We start from the raw sequence: 19418 nt of genomic DNA, 5'->3' as shown, positions 1-19418 counted from the left end.
AGAGAGATTTCACTAAACAGTTCTGTCAGCCCAGTTGAAACAAAGTCTAAGCATATGTAACTCCATTTGCTCATAAACAGTGTCTGAAATCAGCAATGGACGGGATTGGACTAAATCATAGAATAGTAGGGTTGGAAGGGGCCTACAAGACCATCGAGTCCAACCCCCTGATCAATGCAGGAATCCAAGTCAGAGCATCCCTGAGAGATGGCTGTCCAGCCTCATCTTGAATGCCTCCAGTGTGGGAGAGCCCACCATCTGCCTAGGTAAAAGCCAGTCAAGATGGAAGTGTTGTAGGAGGGTGGTTCATCTGACCTGAATGGTTGTGGTCAACCTGTTCGGAATGGAGTTGCACTCCCATGAACAGACAAGGTTTGTAGATTGAGGTGCTCTTGGAACCAGCCTTAGTTTTGGACACCCAAGTGGCATCCATGGCAAAAAGCACAGTTCACCAGTGAGGGCAATGCACCACCTCTGGCCCTTGCTGGAAAGCGATAGCCTGGCCATAATTCTCAATGCTCTGGTAACATCCCATTTGGATATTACTGCAATGCATTATACATTGGGCTACCTTTGAGGCTTCTCAGAAACTTCACTTGGTACTAAGTACAGCACCTATATCACTGCCTGATTCTGAGAAACAAGAATGTATATCTCCAGTCTTAAAACAACCGGATTGTTTCTTTCTGGACACATTGAATAATAATTTAAGGAAGAGTAACTTGCAGTCCAAAACATGTGGTGGGAGACTGAGAGGTTGATATATTCAACACTATTGAGTGGTCAAGCTTTTCCTGGGCTGTGCCACAAGTGTCCCACACTAGATGTAGTGATGGCCACCAATATGGAAAGCTTTAAAAGGGGTTTGGACAAATTCATGGAGGAAAAGACTATCAACGGCTACTAGTCCTGAGAGCTATATGCTACATCCAGTATCAGAGGCAGTATGGCTATGTCCACCAGTTGCTGGGGAACATGGGCGGGAGGGTGCTGTTGCACTTGTGTCCTGTTTGTGAGTTTCCCATAGGCAGCTGTTGGCCACTGTGTGAACAGAATGCTGGATGAGATGGACCCTTGGTCTGATCCAGCAGGGTTCTTCTTATGTTCATATTTCGAACTACAGGGGTGCTTCCAGGTGATGGTTTTATTGTGCATCACCCTGCCCCATTCATAGAATTTTACAGGGGGTCCAGACATCATTGTTTTCCACGTGTAACCCTCCCATGTTTTCTCACCTCTTCTTCCATCGTTTTTATTTCCATAAAAAATTCGTTGAGTGAAAGATGGAAGAGCTGCACAATGTCATCTGACTGCTAGGACTAGGAGCCGTCCATCTGGAAGCACCCCAGATAAAAGATTGCATGTTTGAATGCTCACATATTTAAAAGTTCCTGCACATACAAAGTGTCAGGGAGAAGGGTTAAACTCTCCCGCACATTCGGTTTTTGGAAGTGTGTTTTATCTTTGCGACTATTCAAATATGCAAAATCCCCCCACCCAGCCAGGAAGTCCTAAAGTCCAGGGAAAGTTTTACCGCTTGATTCTCCTGAATGTATAAATTGCTCTGTGATTGTATAAGAATGGGGAGGAGGAAATGGCAGGTTACAAACAGGAATCCCCATCTCGCTAGTCAGCAGATTAAAAACTTCACCCAATTAACCCTTTCTTTCCCCCTGGGTTCCGCCACAGCACCAGATGACGTTGCGAACCCAATGACGATCTTCAACTCTGAGCGGCCCATGGATCCACTGCGGATGTCAGACGGAGAGTTTCGTTAGGGGCGCTGGTTGCGCAGTTGATCGAGGGAGAGACCATTTCCCAGCCGCCTACCGAACGTAGCCAGATAGCACATCTTTACCTTCCAATATATATTTCCCCCCACTTAAAGTTCAGGATGACTATTTTATTCAAACAAACAGTCGTTTTACCAAATAAGCTCCGCGTGTATGAGAAATATGAAGTGGTATCGTCCAATGTTAATATGGGAGACGAATCAGGAAGAGCCAACCTTTGAGGGGCGGAGCTCACCGAATGGAGATGAGGGCACCACTTGTGAATTATTAATAAGGAGGCGGGGCCGAGCGAAGTGTTGGATACGTTGACAGGCCTAGGAGGAGGGGGGGATTGTGATGTGTGACGGCAGTGACGACAGTTCCGGGGTTCTTATGTGTCCGCTGCAGCAGGCTGGGGCGCTGCTAATGGGGAAGGCAGAGCTCCCAAACCGGCTCCAAAAATAGGGAATATTGTATGAAGCAGAGATAGCGTGGCCATCTCCATCCCTCTTGCTCTGAAATTGGGAGAGGGAGAGAGCTGTGATTTACAGGGCCAGGATACTAGAACATGGAGGCAGCGACGGAAGATTTTTGCTAGGAGTTATTAATGATTAGATAGGGGATTTTATTTTTTATTATTACACAGGACTGGCCTACAGACAAATCTTTTGTTATTAGGAAGCTTTTTCTTTAACAAGCTGGGAGCTATTTTCTTAGTAGAGGGGAATTTTTGTCCTCAAACGTATTTTTTAGTAACATGAGCAAATTTATTCTGTAGAGTGGCCGTCTATCACAAACAGCTGTGGGACTTAAAAATAATTACACTGAAGAAAAGAAAATATCATTTTTTTGTTATTGTTCTGAACGATTTGTATTCTATGAAGGTCGTCTTTTGTCCTAGACAGGGCTTATGTCGTGTGTGTGTTTGGGGATGGTGTGTATGTTACAATCCTATTTAAAAAAATATATACGTCGGGCGATATGTTTTGTACCAAACGGGGTCTTTATTGACAAGGAGCGCCGGTTTTTGCCCTCAGTGGGTACTTTAGGGTACGATCTACAACGGGAGGAGTAGCTCCTTAAAGTGCGTGTATCCTTTGTTGGGGGGGGGGGATTAAAAGACTTGGGCTCTTGCGGCAGCAGATCTGAGCAGCACCGGTAGGGATCCTATTCTGACGGAGGTGTCGCCCTTTGTAGTGCCCTCCTCTTGGCATCGGTTGCAGCTTTTCCTCATTCCTGCCCTTTTAGCCACTTTAACCGGTTCTTCTAGAAGCAGCAGCTTATCCAAGACGGGTAGGTGGTCGTTACTGCGGCTGCCGCCTCCCTCCTCCTGTTTCTGGTCTGCCTTTCCCCGCGTCATCAAAACATGAGCTGCTTTTGGGGTTGACATTCGCAAGAGCAGCCGCTGCGCCGCCGGGAAAGGAGAGGCTCGAGCGGGCGGGTAACACGAGCAACAGCCGCCGCCGCCCCCCCCCCGCCCTCCTACCGCTTCAGGGGTGTGAAGGGGGGGATCATCCCAGCTGACTTTAAACCCCATTCTCTGCTAGCAGAAGGAGCCTGGAAGTTGGTGCACAAGCAACAGCCACGGCCTCTTCCAGCTCAAGGCAGAAGGAGACGAGCCTTCCCAGCAGCTGTTGCCCAGCCCAGAAGCAGCCACCTCCTGCATAATCTAGCCACCACCCTGACGACTCTCGTCCTCCTCATCGCCGCCCTTTCTGCCCACACCGAAGCAGAAGCCGCTCAGTCGCCCCGCTGACAAGCAGCGGCACGCGCCGTCGTCTTCTCCGGCTCCTCCTCAAGCTGCCAGCCCCAGGGACTTCCAGCCGCCCTTGCTCAGGAGGGAGAGGAGCGCAGGCCGGCGTAACTCCGCTCGTTCGCTTGCTTGGGCGGCGGACCTCAATGTGGTGCCCGCTGCCGCCGCCGCCGCCTCTTCCACCACCACCTCCTGCTGCTAGGTGGTGAACCGGCGGCGACGGTCCCCTCCTTTCTCGCCGCTGCGGGCTCTAAAGGCCAGAGGGAGGAGAGGCTGCTTCTCCCTGCCCACCCCTTCCCTATGGAGTCTCCCCCCAACAACAGCCACTTGCTGGGCAGCGCTGGGAGCCTCCTGCCCGGGGGGCTCGGCGCCGGCTTCAGCAGCCTGCAGAGCCCGGAGCTCCCCAGCCCTCACCACGGCGGGGGCGGCTCTTCTGCCTCGGCGGCGGCGACTTCCCCTCCGCCGCCGCCGCTGCCCGGCTTCGGCACTCCTTGGTCGGTGCAGACTTCGCCGCCGCCGCCTCAGCAGCAGCAGCAGCAGCAACCGCCACCGGGGCAGCCGCCTCAGCCGCCGCCTCCAGTGACCAGCGCCGCCATGGCCCCTCCGCCCAGCCCGGAGTCGTCGTCAGAGAGCAGCAGCAGCTTCTACGCGGCCGGCGGCGGAATCCCGTCGTCCATCAACCCGGCTTTCTTCCAGAGCTTCTCGCCGGTGTCGACCCACGCCGCCTCCGTCGGGCCTTTCAGCAGTCCCTTCTCGACCGCGCCGCCGCCGCCTCAGATTAATTTGCCTCAGCAGCAGCAGCAGAACCGGCGCTCCCCGGTGAGCCCTCAGCTACAGCAACACCACCAACACCAGGCGGCCGCGGCCGCGGCAGCAGCCGCTTTCCTCCAGCAGAGGAACTCCTACAATCACCACCAGGTTGGTACCGGCAGGAAACAGACGCCGCCGCTGGCTGGGGGCGGGGGGGGGGCTTTGTAACGGAGGACACCCCCTACTCACATCGGGGGTGGGGTGTGCTGCCCTGTATAGAAAAGTATTATTTATTTATTACATTTATATCCCACCTTTTTTCCTCCTTGAGGAACCCAAGGCAGCATACGTAATGCTCCTCAGCATTTTATCCTCACAACAACAACCCTGTGAGGTGGGTTGGGCTGAGAGTCTGTGACTGTACCAACGTCACCCAGTGAGCTTCCATGGCCCAATGGGGACTAGAACCCGGATCTCCCGGCTTCCAGTCCAATGCTCTCGCCACTACACCACAGTGTGTGTGTGTGTGTGTGTGTGTGGTTGCTGTTCATTCGTCTTTGCTTCCTGGCCGAAATATTTGGCTCCGAAGCTGCTCACCATCCCAAAATGTATACAGCCTAGAATAAAACCATTTAGGGTGCAATACATGTTTAGACAGAAAAAACGTCCTACAACCCGTTTTTTCTGTCTAAACATGCATGTGATTGTGCCCTTAATGTCAAATTAAAGCACATGCAGGAGACTGGTGAAATTCAGGTGAGGGGATCAAAGGAAGATGTGTGTCTGTGAGAAATGGCAGACCTCCCCATTTTAAAAATATCTGTGATAGAAGTTTTGCCCCAGACATAAAAACCTCATGCTCTCAATTCCCCCACCCCATTAAAAAAAAGTTGGCAGTGTCATTGTGGTGATAACTTCCCCCCACCCAGCCCCTTGCCCTGGTCCTATTAGGTTTAAGAAAAATGGCTTTTCTCCTTGCCTTATAGGTTTATCCTGTTCTGTAGTGAAAGATTGCTATATGTTATGGTGGGGGACCAGGGGTCTGTTTTTGAGGAGAGGGAGTGCCCCTTCTTACATACTGATTGCAGGAAAATGGGTTTGGGGGCTAAAGGGAATTGTGAACTGAGGTATCAGTCTACTAAGAGGTGTGTGTGTGTGTGTGTGTGAGAGAGAGAGAGAGAGAGAGAGAGAGATTTACACAAACAAAACAGTATTTACACACTGTTTGAAATGTCACAGCAGTGACATTGTACCTGCTGACTCATGGAACATAGTGGGGCTCCCAGGGTGCCCTGCTTTGGACAGCCCAGCTTTTCTGACAGGTGGGGTGGACAAGATGTGCCCTTTTCTCCACACCAGCAGGCCTCCCGATCCCATATGCCCATAAGGGAGCCCTTGTCACTATGTACATGGTTTTTCCAACACAGATATACCTCAGTGTAGGAGGAAGGAAACGTATGAGGTGAGCTTTAGGGTTATTTCACAAGTTACAAAATTCCAACATGGAAAGCATGTCAATGTTTTAAATTCCTCCTTTATGGGAGGTATGCTATATTTACCAACAAAGGAAAGGGCTTTCTTAGCAGTGGTGCCAGATTATGGAATGTTCTCCCTAAGAGGCTCATCTGGTGCCTATACCACAATTTTTCTGGCACCAGGCAAAAAAAGTTCTTATTTACTCAGGCATTTTAACTTATTGTAATTTTAGTTAAGAGATTTTTATCTGTGATATTGTTGTAGTTGGTTGTACTTCACCCTGAAATCCTAAATAGGATAAAGGTTGGTATATACATGTTTTAAATACATTAAATAAATAAATAAATAAATAGCGTGACCCGTGTATAGGTCATTGTGTGGAGGTCATCTTAGATTTGTTTGTTTGTTTGCACAGTGTGTGCACATTAGTTACCAATCACTGCTTCTAGTACACATTCATAGAGCGTAAAAAAACCCAAACCTGACATGTATTTGTCACGCAAGGTAATGTACACTGGATTTATGTTATTTAATACATGAAAGTATCTTTTTTGCTGTAATTTGGTAATGACCTAGGAAGACAAAGTAGACGTTTAACACCCACATCTTTTTCTTACTTGTATTATAGACATTAGGAATGGGTGTTGAGAGTGAATTACCAGCATTCTGTTTGCTGTCCTCTCCTAGCAATCCTGTTGACTTAGATTTTATATACTGCCTTGAGATACCTGAATGTGATGAAGTAGTAACAGTACAATCCATCCTATACAAGTTCACTCAGAAATAAGTCCCACTGAATTCAGTGGAGTTTATTACCAGGTACGTATAGGATTGCAGCCTAAATGATTGGTGGCAATGAAGGACTTCTATAACGTCAAGTTGGTTGTGGTTGATTGATATTCACTGGATTGTTGTATTGTTTATCTGTAGGTTTCATTTGCTTTCCTCTCTGTCGTTTATTTTGAAGTTAATCTGATAGCATTGTCATCAGTATCATAACTGCATAATGAACAGGAGGGCAGCTTTGAATATCTGTTTCAAACAAGTGCCTTAGATTGGTTTATTCTGACCTTAATTTTTTTAAGGACTTGTATCAAAAGGCATCAGCAAACCAACCATTAGTAGTAGACCAAAATTTTGTGAACCAATGGACCAGCAAGTTGGGCTAAATCAGCTTAAATCCAAGTATCTTGACTTATCCAGGTTGCGAATAGATCTGTAAACAAATTTCAGCATACATTTACTTTGCAACTCTGAGCTATGTGCTAAGCAGCTTGCATAAGCAGTCGTAGAAGCCAAGAAAAGTTTCAATGTGGTATTTCAGGTTGTCCCAGTCTTCTTGCATGCAGCACTTACTGCTACTTTATGGGTGGGCTGAAATCCTTTTCTGCTATTGGCTGGAAGAGTGCTTTTTTTCATTGAGCCCTTTAAGGATTAGTTTGCTACATATTGACAGTAAGGTTTCATGTATTCTTCCATAACAGATTAGCTTTATTCTTCTTGGCCCACAAAACAGTCTACTGTATTTTGTTATGTTCTAGTATTATGGCTTTATACTTGTGCTCTAATCTTAAACATTTTTCTCCCAGTCTTATTATTAAAGATCCTTAACCTGAAAAATCTCTTGCTGTATTTGTCTTGTTTCACCTTGGAGTGACTTCGCCAAGTATACTACTACTCTCCCCATTTAAAAAATGGCTGAGAGAGTCAGTGGCTGTATAAGAGGGTTGAAAATGGATTGAAGTCAAATGCCATCCGCTTGATGATGTTGAGTTTAATTACGATTTGTCTGTCACACTAACTGCATTACTATAAATAAAGAGCAGCAATTACAAAAAAAAAATGGAACTATGACATATTTAATGGGGAAGCTAAAATAAGATGATGGTTTTTAATTTTACCCTTGTTATCCACTATTCATTCTATCTTTGAACAAGCTGAGAACTACAGAAACAATTTCCCAAAGTGAAAGACACCTCTTCTGTCTTTTGCCCTTTAAATTGTATAAATATGTACGTTATGGTTGGTCAGACTAATGGGGTAGTAAAATTAAAACCTTGTTAAAATTAGATTTTCATATACCTTCACTGTTTAGTTTACAGTAGAATGCATACTTTATCTGCATTTCCAGCATGAAGCATTCAAGACTGTCTACATAATTATTTATAATTGTGTAGAACGTCAGTGTCTCCTTTATTATCTTACCAAACTGGTTTTGGATTTTAAACAGAAATTATGTATATCTCTGCTTCACCAAGATGTGTCACACCTGTTTTGTTTTGTTTTAATATTATACAGTGAAATAATTGCATAGTGTATTGAATTAAAAAAAACCCAGAAGGCTGTTTTGCTGTTCCTGTGAGCTGTTTGATTCCCGTAAACACTAAGAACAATAACATAGTAACACACAGTTTCCTCTAAAATCTGAGGGGTGTTCTTTTTAAACAACAACAACCAAGTGTTAATTAATTTCACTTGGCAGACTGAGGTGTTGCAGAGCTATGGTTACTCCCGTATTGATGGTGTTGAGAAGCCATTTTACTTCATATGTTTTGACATAAAATATTATAGAAAAAGCCACAAAAGGTATTATGCATTTTTATTCTGTGCAACAAGTTTGTTACTTTCACCCTGTGAAAAGTTGTCTCTTTCATCAACTCTTTAATCACGCCGGCTGTGGAATGAGCTCTCTAGTGAGGTTTGCCTGGCACCTACATTGTATTCCTTCTGGCGCCAGCTGAAGACCTTTTTATTTTCCCAGGCATTTTAGCTTTCTAGACTTTTAGCTTTGCTGTTTTAAATCTGTATTTTAAATCAATGCACTGCTGCTAGGTTTTATTCTGGTTGGATTGTTATATTGTGGTTTTAATGTTTTATGTTTTATATTGTTTTACTCTGTGCTTTTTGGTTTTAATTCTTGTGAACTGCCCAGAGAGCTTCAGCTGTTGGGTGGGATAGAAATGAAATAAATAAACTTCTTATGCTTCCATTTTGTTCAATGTATAATATTTATTTATTTATTACATTTATATCCTGCCTCTTTTCCTCTTTAAGGAAGCCAAAGCTGCATACATAATTGTCCTCCTTTCCATTTTATCCTCACAACAACAACCCTGTGAGGTAGGTTGGGCTGAGAGTCTGTGACTGGCCTAAAGTCACCCAGTGAGCTTCCGTGGCCGACTAGGAACTAGAACCTGGATCTCTCAGCTCCGACTCCAGCACTCCAGCCACTACACTGGCTCTAATGTATCTGATGCATTATGGCCTAGGTGTTCTTGCATCATAAAAATCCCAAATCTAATTACCTTAATTTTGTAAATTAGTTGCCTGTGAAGCGTTAGAATCTCCTCCAGGTGACTAGGTGGAAAACCTTTGAAAACTGGAACAGTTAGTTATTTTTCTTTTAGTCTTTGTCTGACAAGGAATAAGTAGACATAAGTGTGTACTGAGCTACCAAATATTTGTGAGCCTCTAAGGGCGCAATCCGGTGGCTGGGGAATGCTGGGATTTGTAGGATGTATTTCTGTCTAAACCTGCATAGGATTGCGCCCTAATGGTACAATCATATGCATGTCTACTTAGAAGTAAGTCCCATTGAGCCCTATGTTGTAATCCAGTACCCATTTACCTGGGAGTAAGCCCCATTGAACCCAATGGGGTTTACTTCTGAGTAGACATGTAGAGTATTGCACTACAACTTTTGTGTACTTATTTGCAAGCCTAACCTAGCTACTTACATTCCCTCACTTATTATCAAAGTAAATGTATATAGGAAGATATTCTCATTGGAATAGGGATAAAAAATTATTATATTGTGCGTGTGTGCACGTGTGTGAAACCTTCAGTTGTATGTATTAGGTGTGACAGATGGAGGAAGCAATCCTATGGGTGCTAGGCAGCGGCTTGATGGCTGTAGGATATCTGGTTTTCTGGGAACCAAACTCGGAGCCCATGCTCCAAGGTCAGTTTCCAGAGAACTGACCTCCCCCCACTTCTGCGCTGCCTCGGAGGCAGTGCGGAACAGCCCCGTCCGTGCTCGCAAGAGGAATGCGGAGTGGCTGAAAAGGGGTGTTTGAGGGCGGGGAGGGTGGAAATGCCTGTACTCACATCCAGTGTGTTCTACGGCAGCCTCTTCCCCCACTCAGCCCCCCTGCAGCTAGACAGCCGCAATCGGCTGTCTAGCTGAAAATTCAGGGCAGGGGGAGTGCAGAGGGAATTATCCCCTCTGCTTCTCCTGCCCTGCATTGGATAGGCAGTAGCCTGAGCCTCCAAGTTTGGAGGTGGCCGCCTATTTGAATAGGATTGTGCCCTTAATTTTTATGTACTTATTTATAGTTTCAGAGATTCAGAGCACTGAGACTCTGGGTTATAAGTTTAACCAAACGTTCAAGTTGAGGAATCATAAATGTTTCCTAATTTGAGAGAGAGAGGCAGGGTGATTTGGGTTACAATCTTAAGAACCCTAGGCAGACATATTTTTATGTTTTCACAAATCTGATACATCAGTTTCTGTCTCTGTCTACACATATTGTTTCAAGTAAGTTGTTGAAACTGCATTCTACTAATAAAAGAAAAAGGAAATAATTGGTTTATCACGTTCTTTATCAGTCACATCTTTGTTTGCTTTAGTATAGGGGCACTAAAATTTTGTCCTACAAAGCCTGTAAATGTGCATGTGTGTCAGAGAGGGAGGTGGAGACTTAAAGTCCCACAGAGCAGGAGGTGAGGTTAATAAAAAAAAAACCCAAGACAAATACAGGTCTGTATTACTTTCAATTGTATGAAATTAGCACTTCAAGCAGAAGAGCCCTTAACCCAGATGACCCACCACTTCTGGCCCAGATAAGATGCATAGAAAAATTGGAATACGGGTAGGAATGAAGTAGAGCTTGTGCCTCTCATAGCAATTTCCATATCCATGCCACTGCCATGTTACTACTATGGATGTACTGGATTTGATAAATCAATGTTTTATGTTTGTACTGTTGGCCTGATCTCATTGTGGAAAAGGTCACCAAGATGGTTAGAAGTATACAATACTGTGCTTGCTTGCAAGTAAATCCCACTGAGTTTTGCAGAAGTACTTTTGAGTAACCATGTATAGGATCAAGCTGAGTTATACCAATTTCATGAGAAATATTTTTCAAGTAACATAATCTTTCTCTCCCTGACCGTAGCCTCTTCTGAAGCCGTCACCCTGGAGCAACCATCAGAGTAGTGGATGGAGCACAGGAAATATGTCCTGGGGAAGCATGCATGGTAGAGACCATCGTAGAACTGGAAATATGGGAATTCCAGGAACTATGAACCAGATCTCTCCCTTAAAGAAGCCATTTTCTGGTAACGTGATAGCTCCTCCTAAATTTACTCGTTCTACTCCATCACTGACTCCAAAATCATGGATTGAAGATAATGTTTTCCGAACAGACAACAACAGTAACACACTCTTGCCCTTGCAGGTAAGAATGGTATGTAACTACAGACTGTTGGATGTTGTTTTACTTTAATGTTGTAGATAATATGTTTAGAATAATGTACCACTGTTTTAACTATGTATAATGGCTGAAAATGTATTTTTTAACTAAAGTTACTTCTACTTAACAGCTCATGTGTTTATATTTAAAATCCTTTTCATACTCTTTCATGAGGTAGAGGCTGAAAAGTTCCTTCACTTAAAACTTCTGGTTAAATGTTGCTCTACGACATAGAGCAGTATAGTGTCACAGTCTCAGCTGAGGAGTTGCTCTAGATGTTTTGATCAAACTCTGCTTGTGTCTCAAATCTCACAAATGATAGCAATGCTTGCAGCTTGATTTTAAGACTTGGAATCATGGAAGGGTTGGAAGGGGCCTACAAGTCCACCCCTGCTTAATGCAGGAATCCAAGTCAGAGCATCCCTGACAGATGGCTGCCCAGCCTCGTCTTGATTCTTGAATGCCTCCAGTGTGGGAGAGCCCACTACCTCCTTAGGGAATTGATTCCATTGTCATATTGCTCTAACAGTCAGGAAGTTTTTCCTGATGTTCAGCCAGAATCTGGCTTCTGTAATTTGAGCCCATTATTCCGTCTGTGCCCTGCACTCTCGGATGATTGAGAAGAGATCCTGGCCTTCCTCTCTGTGACAACTTTTCAAATACTTGAAGAGCACGATCCTATCTCCACTCAGTCTTCTCTTCTCAAGGCTAAACATGCCCATTCTTTCAGTCTCTCTTCATAGGGCTTTGTTTCCAGTCCCCTGATCATCTTTGTTGCCCTCCTCTGAACCCTCTCCAGTTTGTCTGCATCCTTCTTAAAATGTGGTGCCCAGAACTGGACACAGTACTCCAGATGAGGCCTAACCAGTGCTGAGTAGAGGGGAACTAGTACTTCCCAGGATTTGGAAGCTATGCTTCTATTAATGCAGCCCATTTGCCTTTTTTGCAGCCACATCACATTGTAGGCTCATATTCAGCTTGTGATCAACGACAATTCCAAGATCGTTGTCGCTTGTAGTGTTGTTGAGCAACGTATCCCCCATCATGTAACTGTGCATTTGGTTTCTTTTTCCAAGGTGCAGAACTTGTGATTTATCCCTTTTAAATTTCATTCTGTTGTTTTCTGCCCAGCACTCCAGTCTGTCAAGATCCCTTTGAATTCTTTTTCTGTCTTCCAGGGTATTAGCTATCCCGCCCAATTTTGTGTCATCTGCAAATTTGATCAGCATTCCCTGCACCTCCTCCTCCAAGTCATTAATACAAATGTTGAAGAGCACTGGGCCCAGGACTGAGCCCTGCGGTACCCGCTCATTATCTCTTCCCAGTTTGAGAAGATCCCATTGATAAGCACTCTTTGAGTCCAATGCTGTAGCCAGCTGTGGATCCACTGGATCATTGTTTCATCTAGCCCACTTTGAGCTAGTTTGCTAATCAGGATATCATAGGGCACTTCATCAAAAGCTTTGCTGAAGACGAGGTATATTGTGTCCACAGCATTCCCACAGTCCACAAGGGAGGTTACCTGATCCAAAAATGAGATCAGATTAGTCTGGCAGGATTTGTTCTTGACAAATCCATGTTGGCTTCGAGTAATCACTGCATTGTTTTCAAGGTGCTTACAGATGGATTGCTTTATCATCTGCTCCAGAATTTTCCCAGGGATTGATGTCAGACTAACTGGTCTGTAGTTCCCAGGGTCCTCCTTTTTACCCTTTTCGAAGATAGGGACAACATTAGCCCTCCTCCAATCATCTGGCACTTCACCCATCCTCCATGATTGCTCAAAGATAATAGACAGTGGTTCTGAGAGCTCTTCTGCCTCTTCCTTTATTACTCTACAGTGCAGTTCATCTGGCCCTGGAGATTTGAACTCATTCTCAAGCTGCAGTCCTGCCCCTTCAGCCTGTACTTTGCCTTTGCCAGCGGGGTCATAGACCCTCTTTTGGGAGAAGACTGAGCCAAAGTAGGAATTGAGTACCTCTGCCTTTTCTTTGTCATCTGTTATCATTTTGCCATCCTTATTTAATAGCTGAACCACCATTTCTTTCCTCTGTCTTTTACTACGCATGTAGCTGAAGGGAGTCTTTTTGTTGCTTTTAGCATCCCTCGCTAACCTCAGCTTGTTCTCAGCTTTAGCCTTCCTGACGCCATCCCTGCAATTCTGTGCTACCTGCCTGTACTCTTCCTTTGTAGCTTGGCCTTCCTTCCACTTCCTATATGTGTCCTTTTTTGTTTTCAGGCAGGGATGTCAGAGAATACCGCCACGGACTCCAGTGAGGCCGGATTCTTTAGAATGCAGCCCCCCGGAATCCGTGGCGGAACGCCCCCCCCCACGGAATCCCCCCAGAACAGAGCTTACCTGGAGGCGGTGGCGGCTCTGGCTGTGGCGGATGCGGCAGCAGCAGCTCCGGCTGGTCTCTCGGCCGCTGCTGGGTTGCTGCGGCTGCAAATGGCAGCCGTCGTAGCGGCCGCCATTTGCTTGGCTTCCTTTTGCCGTGTTACTTACGTAAATACTTACGTAGCCTAAATACTACAGAAATACTTACGTAGCCTATCAGGGCTTGGCAGACACGCAAATGGCAGGCGGCATAGCGGCCGCAGCAGCCCAGCCACAGCCGGAATTCCAGCGGCCGGGGAGGGATTCCTGCGGCCGGGGAGGATTCGGGGGGGAGGGATGGCGCGCCTCCCCCCCACCGCTGATGCCCCGGAATGGACGGGTGAGTGGGATTCGTACATCCCTATTTTCAGGTCATCTCTAAGCTTTTTGTGAAGCCACATTGGCTTCTTCTGTTGTCTTCCACCCTTTTTTCTTGTTGGAATTATTTGTAATTGTGCCTTTAGAATTTCCTTTTTTAGAAGCTCCCACCTATCTTGGACTCCTTTTCTCATTAGAGTCACTTGCCATGGGACCTGACTTCTCATTGTTCTGAGTTTATTAAAATCAGCTTTCCTAAAATCCAGGGTACGCGTTTAACTACACTTGGCTTTTGCTTCTCTTAGAACCAAGAACTCAAGTATAACATGGTTGCTTTCCCCCAGAGTTCCTGTAACTGCTACTTTATCCACTAAGTCATCTCTGTTGGTTAGGATCAAGTCAAGGATAGCCGATCCTCTAGTTCCTTCCTCTACTTTCTGTAGGAGGAAGTTATCTGCCACACAAGTCAGAAATTTCCTGGAGGAGCCATGATTTGCAGCATTTGTCTCCCAACAAATATCGGGGAAATTGAAGTCCCCCATTACTACTACATCATGCTTCCTTGAAACATTGGCTATTTGCTTTTCAAAAGTTTCATCCTCATCTTCTCCTTGATTGGGCGGCCGGTAGTAGACTCTGACCACCAGGTTCCTTTTATTCTTTGCTCCATTTATTTTAACCCAGATGCTCTCGATGAGGCTACCAAGCTCATCCTCCTGTATTTCTGTGCAGAGATATGTATTTTTAACATAGTGCAACCCCACCTCCCTTTCTCTTCCTCCTGTTCTTTTTGAACAAGTTATATCCTTCAATTGCTGTATTCCAGTCATGAGAGTCATCCCACCACGTCTCAGTTACAGCTATCGAGTCATAATTTCCCTCTTTTATTAAGAGTTCAAGTTCATTCTGTTTGTTTCCCATACTCTCGGCATTAGTATATAGACATCGAAGACCATGTGCTTCATAGTCTGGCTTTCTTCCTATTTGTGTGTGAAAACTATTATTGGGCGCTATTAGAGCTGTTCTCTCCTTTGCAGTGCATGAGCCTTCATCCATTGTTACCCCCAACCTTACATCTCCCTTTCCCATAGGATTCAGTTTAAAGTCCTTCTGATGAAGTTCTTCATGCTGTGGCCAAACACATTTTTCCAAGCCTTTGTGATGTGCAACCTGTCCCTTGCGAACAGTCCATCTTCCAGGAAGTATAGCTCATGGTCCCAGAGTCCAAATCTCTTGTGCCAGCACCACCTTCGTAGCCAGTCTGGGCTGTAACTGTCTGGGCCCCAAAGTTCTTGAGTTTCCTTCCCAAAGCTTCAAAGTCTGATGTGATTTCTTCATAGCTCCGCTTGGCGGTATCATTTGTTCCCTCATGGATGAGATGAAAGGGATACCTGTCAGTGGGCTTTATGAGTGCAGGCAGCCTTTCAGTCACGTCTCTAATCCATCCTCCTGGGAGACAACATATCTGGCGAGTCCACGGGTCTTCACGACATACTTGGTTTCGATCCCACGCAGCAAGGAGTCTCCCACTACTACTACTTTCCTTGTTGTTGTAGGCCTTGGTTTCATCACCTCTGCTTGACTGACCTTCAGCCTCTTGCTCGCTCTCATGAAGGTTCCCCTATAATTCTTCCTCTGCAGGCTGTCCTCCAGTCTCATCCCCAAGTACCTGGAATCGGTTCCATAGCTTCACTGCTTCCACTGGTGCAAAGTGGCATCTAGTTCTTCTTCTCCTGTCACCCTTTTCCAAGGAGTATCCTCTGCTTTCCTCACCTCAGCATTTCCCACTTCTGCCTCAGCTTGCTGTTGTTCTTCAAGCCTCTGGTCTTCAATTTGCTGCTGTAGTTCCACCATTCTGTCCAAGAACTCTTTGTGTTCTCTTATTCCCCAGAGCGTCGACAGTCCTCTTACTTTTTCTTCCAGCAGCGTGATCAACTTGCACTTGTTGCAGGTGTAGGCCATGTTGTTCTCAGGCAAGAAAACAAACATTGCACACACCTTGCAGGTCACCACCACTGGAGAGTCTTTTCCTTCCATAGCCTCTTTTCCCTTTTTGTGTCTAGCTTTGTGATTGTTCTAGTCTAGCCTGTGCCTGGTCCTCTACTCACTACAGGTTAAAAGCAGAGTCCCACTGGTATGGAAGTGTGTCTTACAAGAAAAAGACATTAAAAAAAAATGTTAGGGGCTTCCTGGCCAACTCCTGTTTGCTCCCCCTGTCTGCTTGCTCTGGTCGGTCACTCTCTGGGAGCTTGCTTGCTTCTGTAGTTCCTGGACCAGCTGGAGCAGCTTCTTCCGCTCTGCTCTGTTCAGCTGGGAGGTGGGAAACACACTGAAGCTTCGTGCCCACACAGCTCCTGGGAGTACTCAGGCCACACACCACCAATTCAGTTGGAGCTCTCAGGAGCACCTGGTGAGCTCATAGCCGCTCAGAAGGATAAAGTACAGCCCCCTAGGGATGTTGGAGAGTTCCGCCACGGACTCCAGTGAGAAAGAATCCGGTCCCTCGGAGTCCCTGGTGGAATGGGGCAATCCCCCCCGCCACCCCGTGGAATCCCTCCGGGGCGGAGCCTACCTGGCGGCAGCGGTGGCTCTGGCGTTGGCAGCTCTGGGTCATCTTCCGGCCGCTGCCGGGCTGCAGCTGCAAATGGACACCATTTGTGTCCCTGCCTTTTGCCATGATAAACTACGTAGATACTTACGTAGCCTATCATGGCTTGGCAGGGATGCAAACGGCGGCCGGCGTAGTCTGGCTGTGGCCGGAAGTCTGGCTGTGGCCGGCCCTGGCTGGCAGCTCTGCGGCCTTGCCGCGGAGTGGAGCCAGCTGGACAGGATTCTGAGGGGAGGGACGGATTGCCTTCCCCCCCACCGCAGATGCCCCTGAGCGGAGCAAAGTAAGGGATTCGTACATCCCTACAGCCCCCTGGGGTTCCTGCAGTCCACTTACCTCTTTGCCTCTGTCTCCTTTGTCTCTTCTACCACTGCAACTCCCCTGGCCGACTCCTGTTTGCTCCTCCTGTTCACTCGCTCTGGTCGCTCGCTCTGTGGGATCTTGCTTGCTTCTGTAATTCCTGGACCTGCTGGAGCAGCTTCCTCTGCTCTGTTCAACTGGGAGGCGGGAAACAGACTCAACAGTTGGTTATTTTTCTCGCTGTGAAGGTGGATGGTTAAAAATGAGGTGTACCTAGCATTGCTAATCAACATATCGACCTGGTTTGCACGTAACTACTGGAAATCATGGGTTAATTAATGGGCCTCTGCCATTTTGAATATGCAGCCTCCTATAGGCCCAATTGGAGGTTGCTTTGTGATGTCTGAATCTGGACGCTATGGGTTAATCATGGGTTAAACAACCCACAGTTAACCTAACTACTAATTGTAGGTTAACTGTGGGTCATTTAACCCATGATTAACCTATAGTGTCTGGGTTCAGACATGACATAACAGCCTCCAGTAAGCCCAATTGGAGGTTGAATATACAAAATGGTGGTGGTACACACCAGTAGGGATGGCGGAGAATTCCACCACAGATTTCAGTGAGGCCGAATGCACTGGCATTCGGCCCCCCGAAATCTGTGGGCGAAAGGCCTGCCCCCCCTCCCCCCCTGCGGATTCCCCCCGGGACGAGGCTTACCTGGGGCGGATGTTCCGGACAGCGGCGGGTCCAGCGGCGGCGGCAGCTGGTCTTTCAACCGGCTGCCATGGCCGCCATTTGCATCATGGTCTTTGCTGTGATAGGCTACGTAAGTATTTACGTAGCCTATCACAGCAAGCCAATCAAAAAGCAAAACAAAACGGCGTACGCAAATGGTGGCGGCCGCCATTTGCGTTCCCTATTTTTTGCCGTTTTAGTCTACGTAAATATTTACGTAGGCTATTATGGCGAAAAGAAAATGGGAACGCAAATAGCGTAGTGGGCACTATTTGCGTTCCTTTTTTCCCCACCGTTTTAGCCTACGTAAATATTTACGTAAGCTATTACGGCGAAACAAAAAGGGAACGCAAATAGCTCCCACTACGCTATTTGCATTCCCCTTTTTTTCGCCGTAATAGCTTATGTAAATATTTACGTAGACTAAAACGGCGAAAAATAGGGAATGCAAATGGCGGCCGCCATAGCTGCAGCCATTTGCGTACGCTGTTTTGTTTTGTTTTTTGATTGGCATGCTGTGATAGGCTACGTAAATACTTATGTAGCCTATCACGGCAGCCTGGATGGACGCAAATGGTGGCCGCTACGGCAGCCGCCATTTGCATCCGCACCAGCCAGTCCGTGGCTAGAACTCCGGCTGCGGACGGCCCTGGCTGGCTGCTCTGCAGAGCCGCCGCAAAGCGGAGCCGGCTGGGCAGGATTCCGGGGGGGAGGACCGGAGTGCCTACCCCCGGTCGAGGATTCTGGGAGGAGGGACAGAGCGCCTCCCCCCCCCCACCGCGAACACAATCTGCGAAAAGGTAAGTGACTTTTGTACATCCCTACACACCAGGCATACACCACAGCAAATCTTGGGTTAAGTAATTGCTGCCGTTACATAAGAATGGGGCCTATGTACATCAGCATAGCAGTGACTTTATGTTACCATTGCAAACACAGTTCTGCAGATGTTAACAATTGGAGTGCCAGTTTCTCCCTCTCTTTTTTACAGCATACGTTTGTCATACTACTTTTCTTGTAAATGTCATTATTTTTCTTGTAAATTTTGTCATATTATTTTTCTTGTAAATTTTGTCATATTATTTTTCTTGTAAATTTTGTCATATTATTTTTCTTGTCATATTATTTTTCATTTTCCTCATCCATCCTCCCCACCTATATTTCCTTCTCCTGAAATGTGCATGTTTGTGACTAGTACAAAAATCTCTTTAGGTTTAGGGAGCTGATTGAATAACGATCTGTTCCAGGATTGGTGCTGTTAATTGTTTCCATTGATGGGCTGCATGAAAGAATGTAGAACTCATTTAAACTAGTAGATGTTGTAGCCAAGTCTAGGATTGGAGTCCGATAAGATGGTATCCAAAGCAATATTAAACATAAGAAAAATGAAACACGGAAACATTAATTGACTTAATTTCCTGGAGAGTACTGAGAAAATAATCTGTGTGTGAGATCACAATTTATAAATCAACCATATTATGTTGTAGCAAAAGAGAATTTTATTGTAGATAGCTGCAGATCAAAGATATAGGAAATAACTACTTTATTTGACTCAGATTAGGCCTCTGATGGGCATAGTTTTGTGCTCCACATTAAAGCTGAAAACTTGTATCCCACACAGTATGTGCGCTACTTCTACTGAAATGTGTAGATGTCTAAGTAATCAGTCATGAGCACAGCAAAATACACTAACAAAAGAGAAAGCTGTTATCCTATGTGTTAGGCCACTTGCATACCATCAGCACTTCGTTTTTAGATGGGAATGAATGAATGAATGTTGTTGGACCAACTTGCCTTGATGAGTTTGTAGAAATTTGAGTGGCACAGAAACTTGAGGTTCATGCCTGGC

The 19418-nt window shown here is 46.0% G+C and overlaps 1 protein-coding gene across 2 annotated transcripts in view; it reads left to right on the top strand.

The window, feature by feature from the left end:
* Nucleotides 1–2418: 2418 nt before the first annotated feature.
* Nucleotides 2419–19418, top strand: part of CPEB2 (cytoplasmic polyadenylation element binding protein 2) — a 122375-nt gene continuing 105375 nt past the window's right edge. For both annotated transcript variants that reach the window (XM_084857101.1, XM_084857100.1), the window contains exons 1-2: nucleotides 2419–4443; nucleotides 10929–11210. In XM_084857101.1, coding sequence (XP_084713227.1) covers nucleotides 3826–4443; nucleotides 10929–11210 — 900 coding nt within the window. In that variant the 5' untranslated portion in view covers nucleotides 2419–3825. The remainder of the gene's footprint in view (nucleotides 4444–10928; nucleotides 11211–19418) is intronic.

This window comes from Heloderma suspectum, chromosome 5, assembly GCF_057233095.1.
Source record: "Heloderma suspectum isolate Gila_16-S chromosome 5, 16-S_ref, whole genome shotgun sequence".
In the NCBI taxonomy this organism is placed as follows: Eukaryota; Metazoa; Chordata; class Lepidosauria; order Squamata; family Helodermatidae; genus Heloderma; species Heloderma suspectum.
This window is presented reverse-complemented; position numbering and strand designations above follow the sequence as displayed.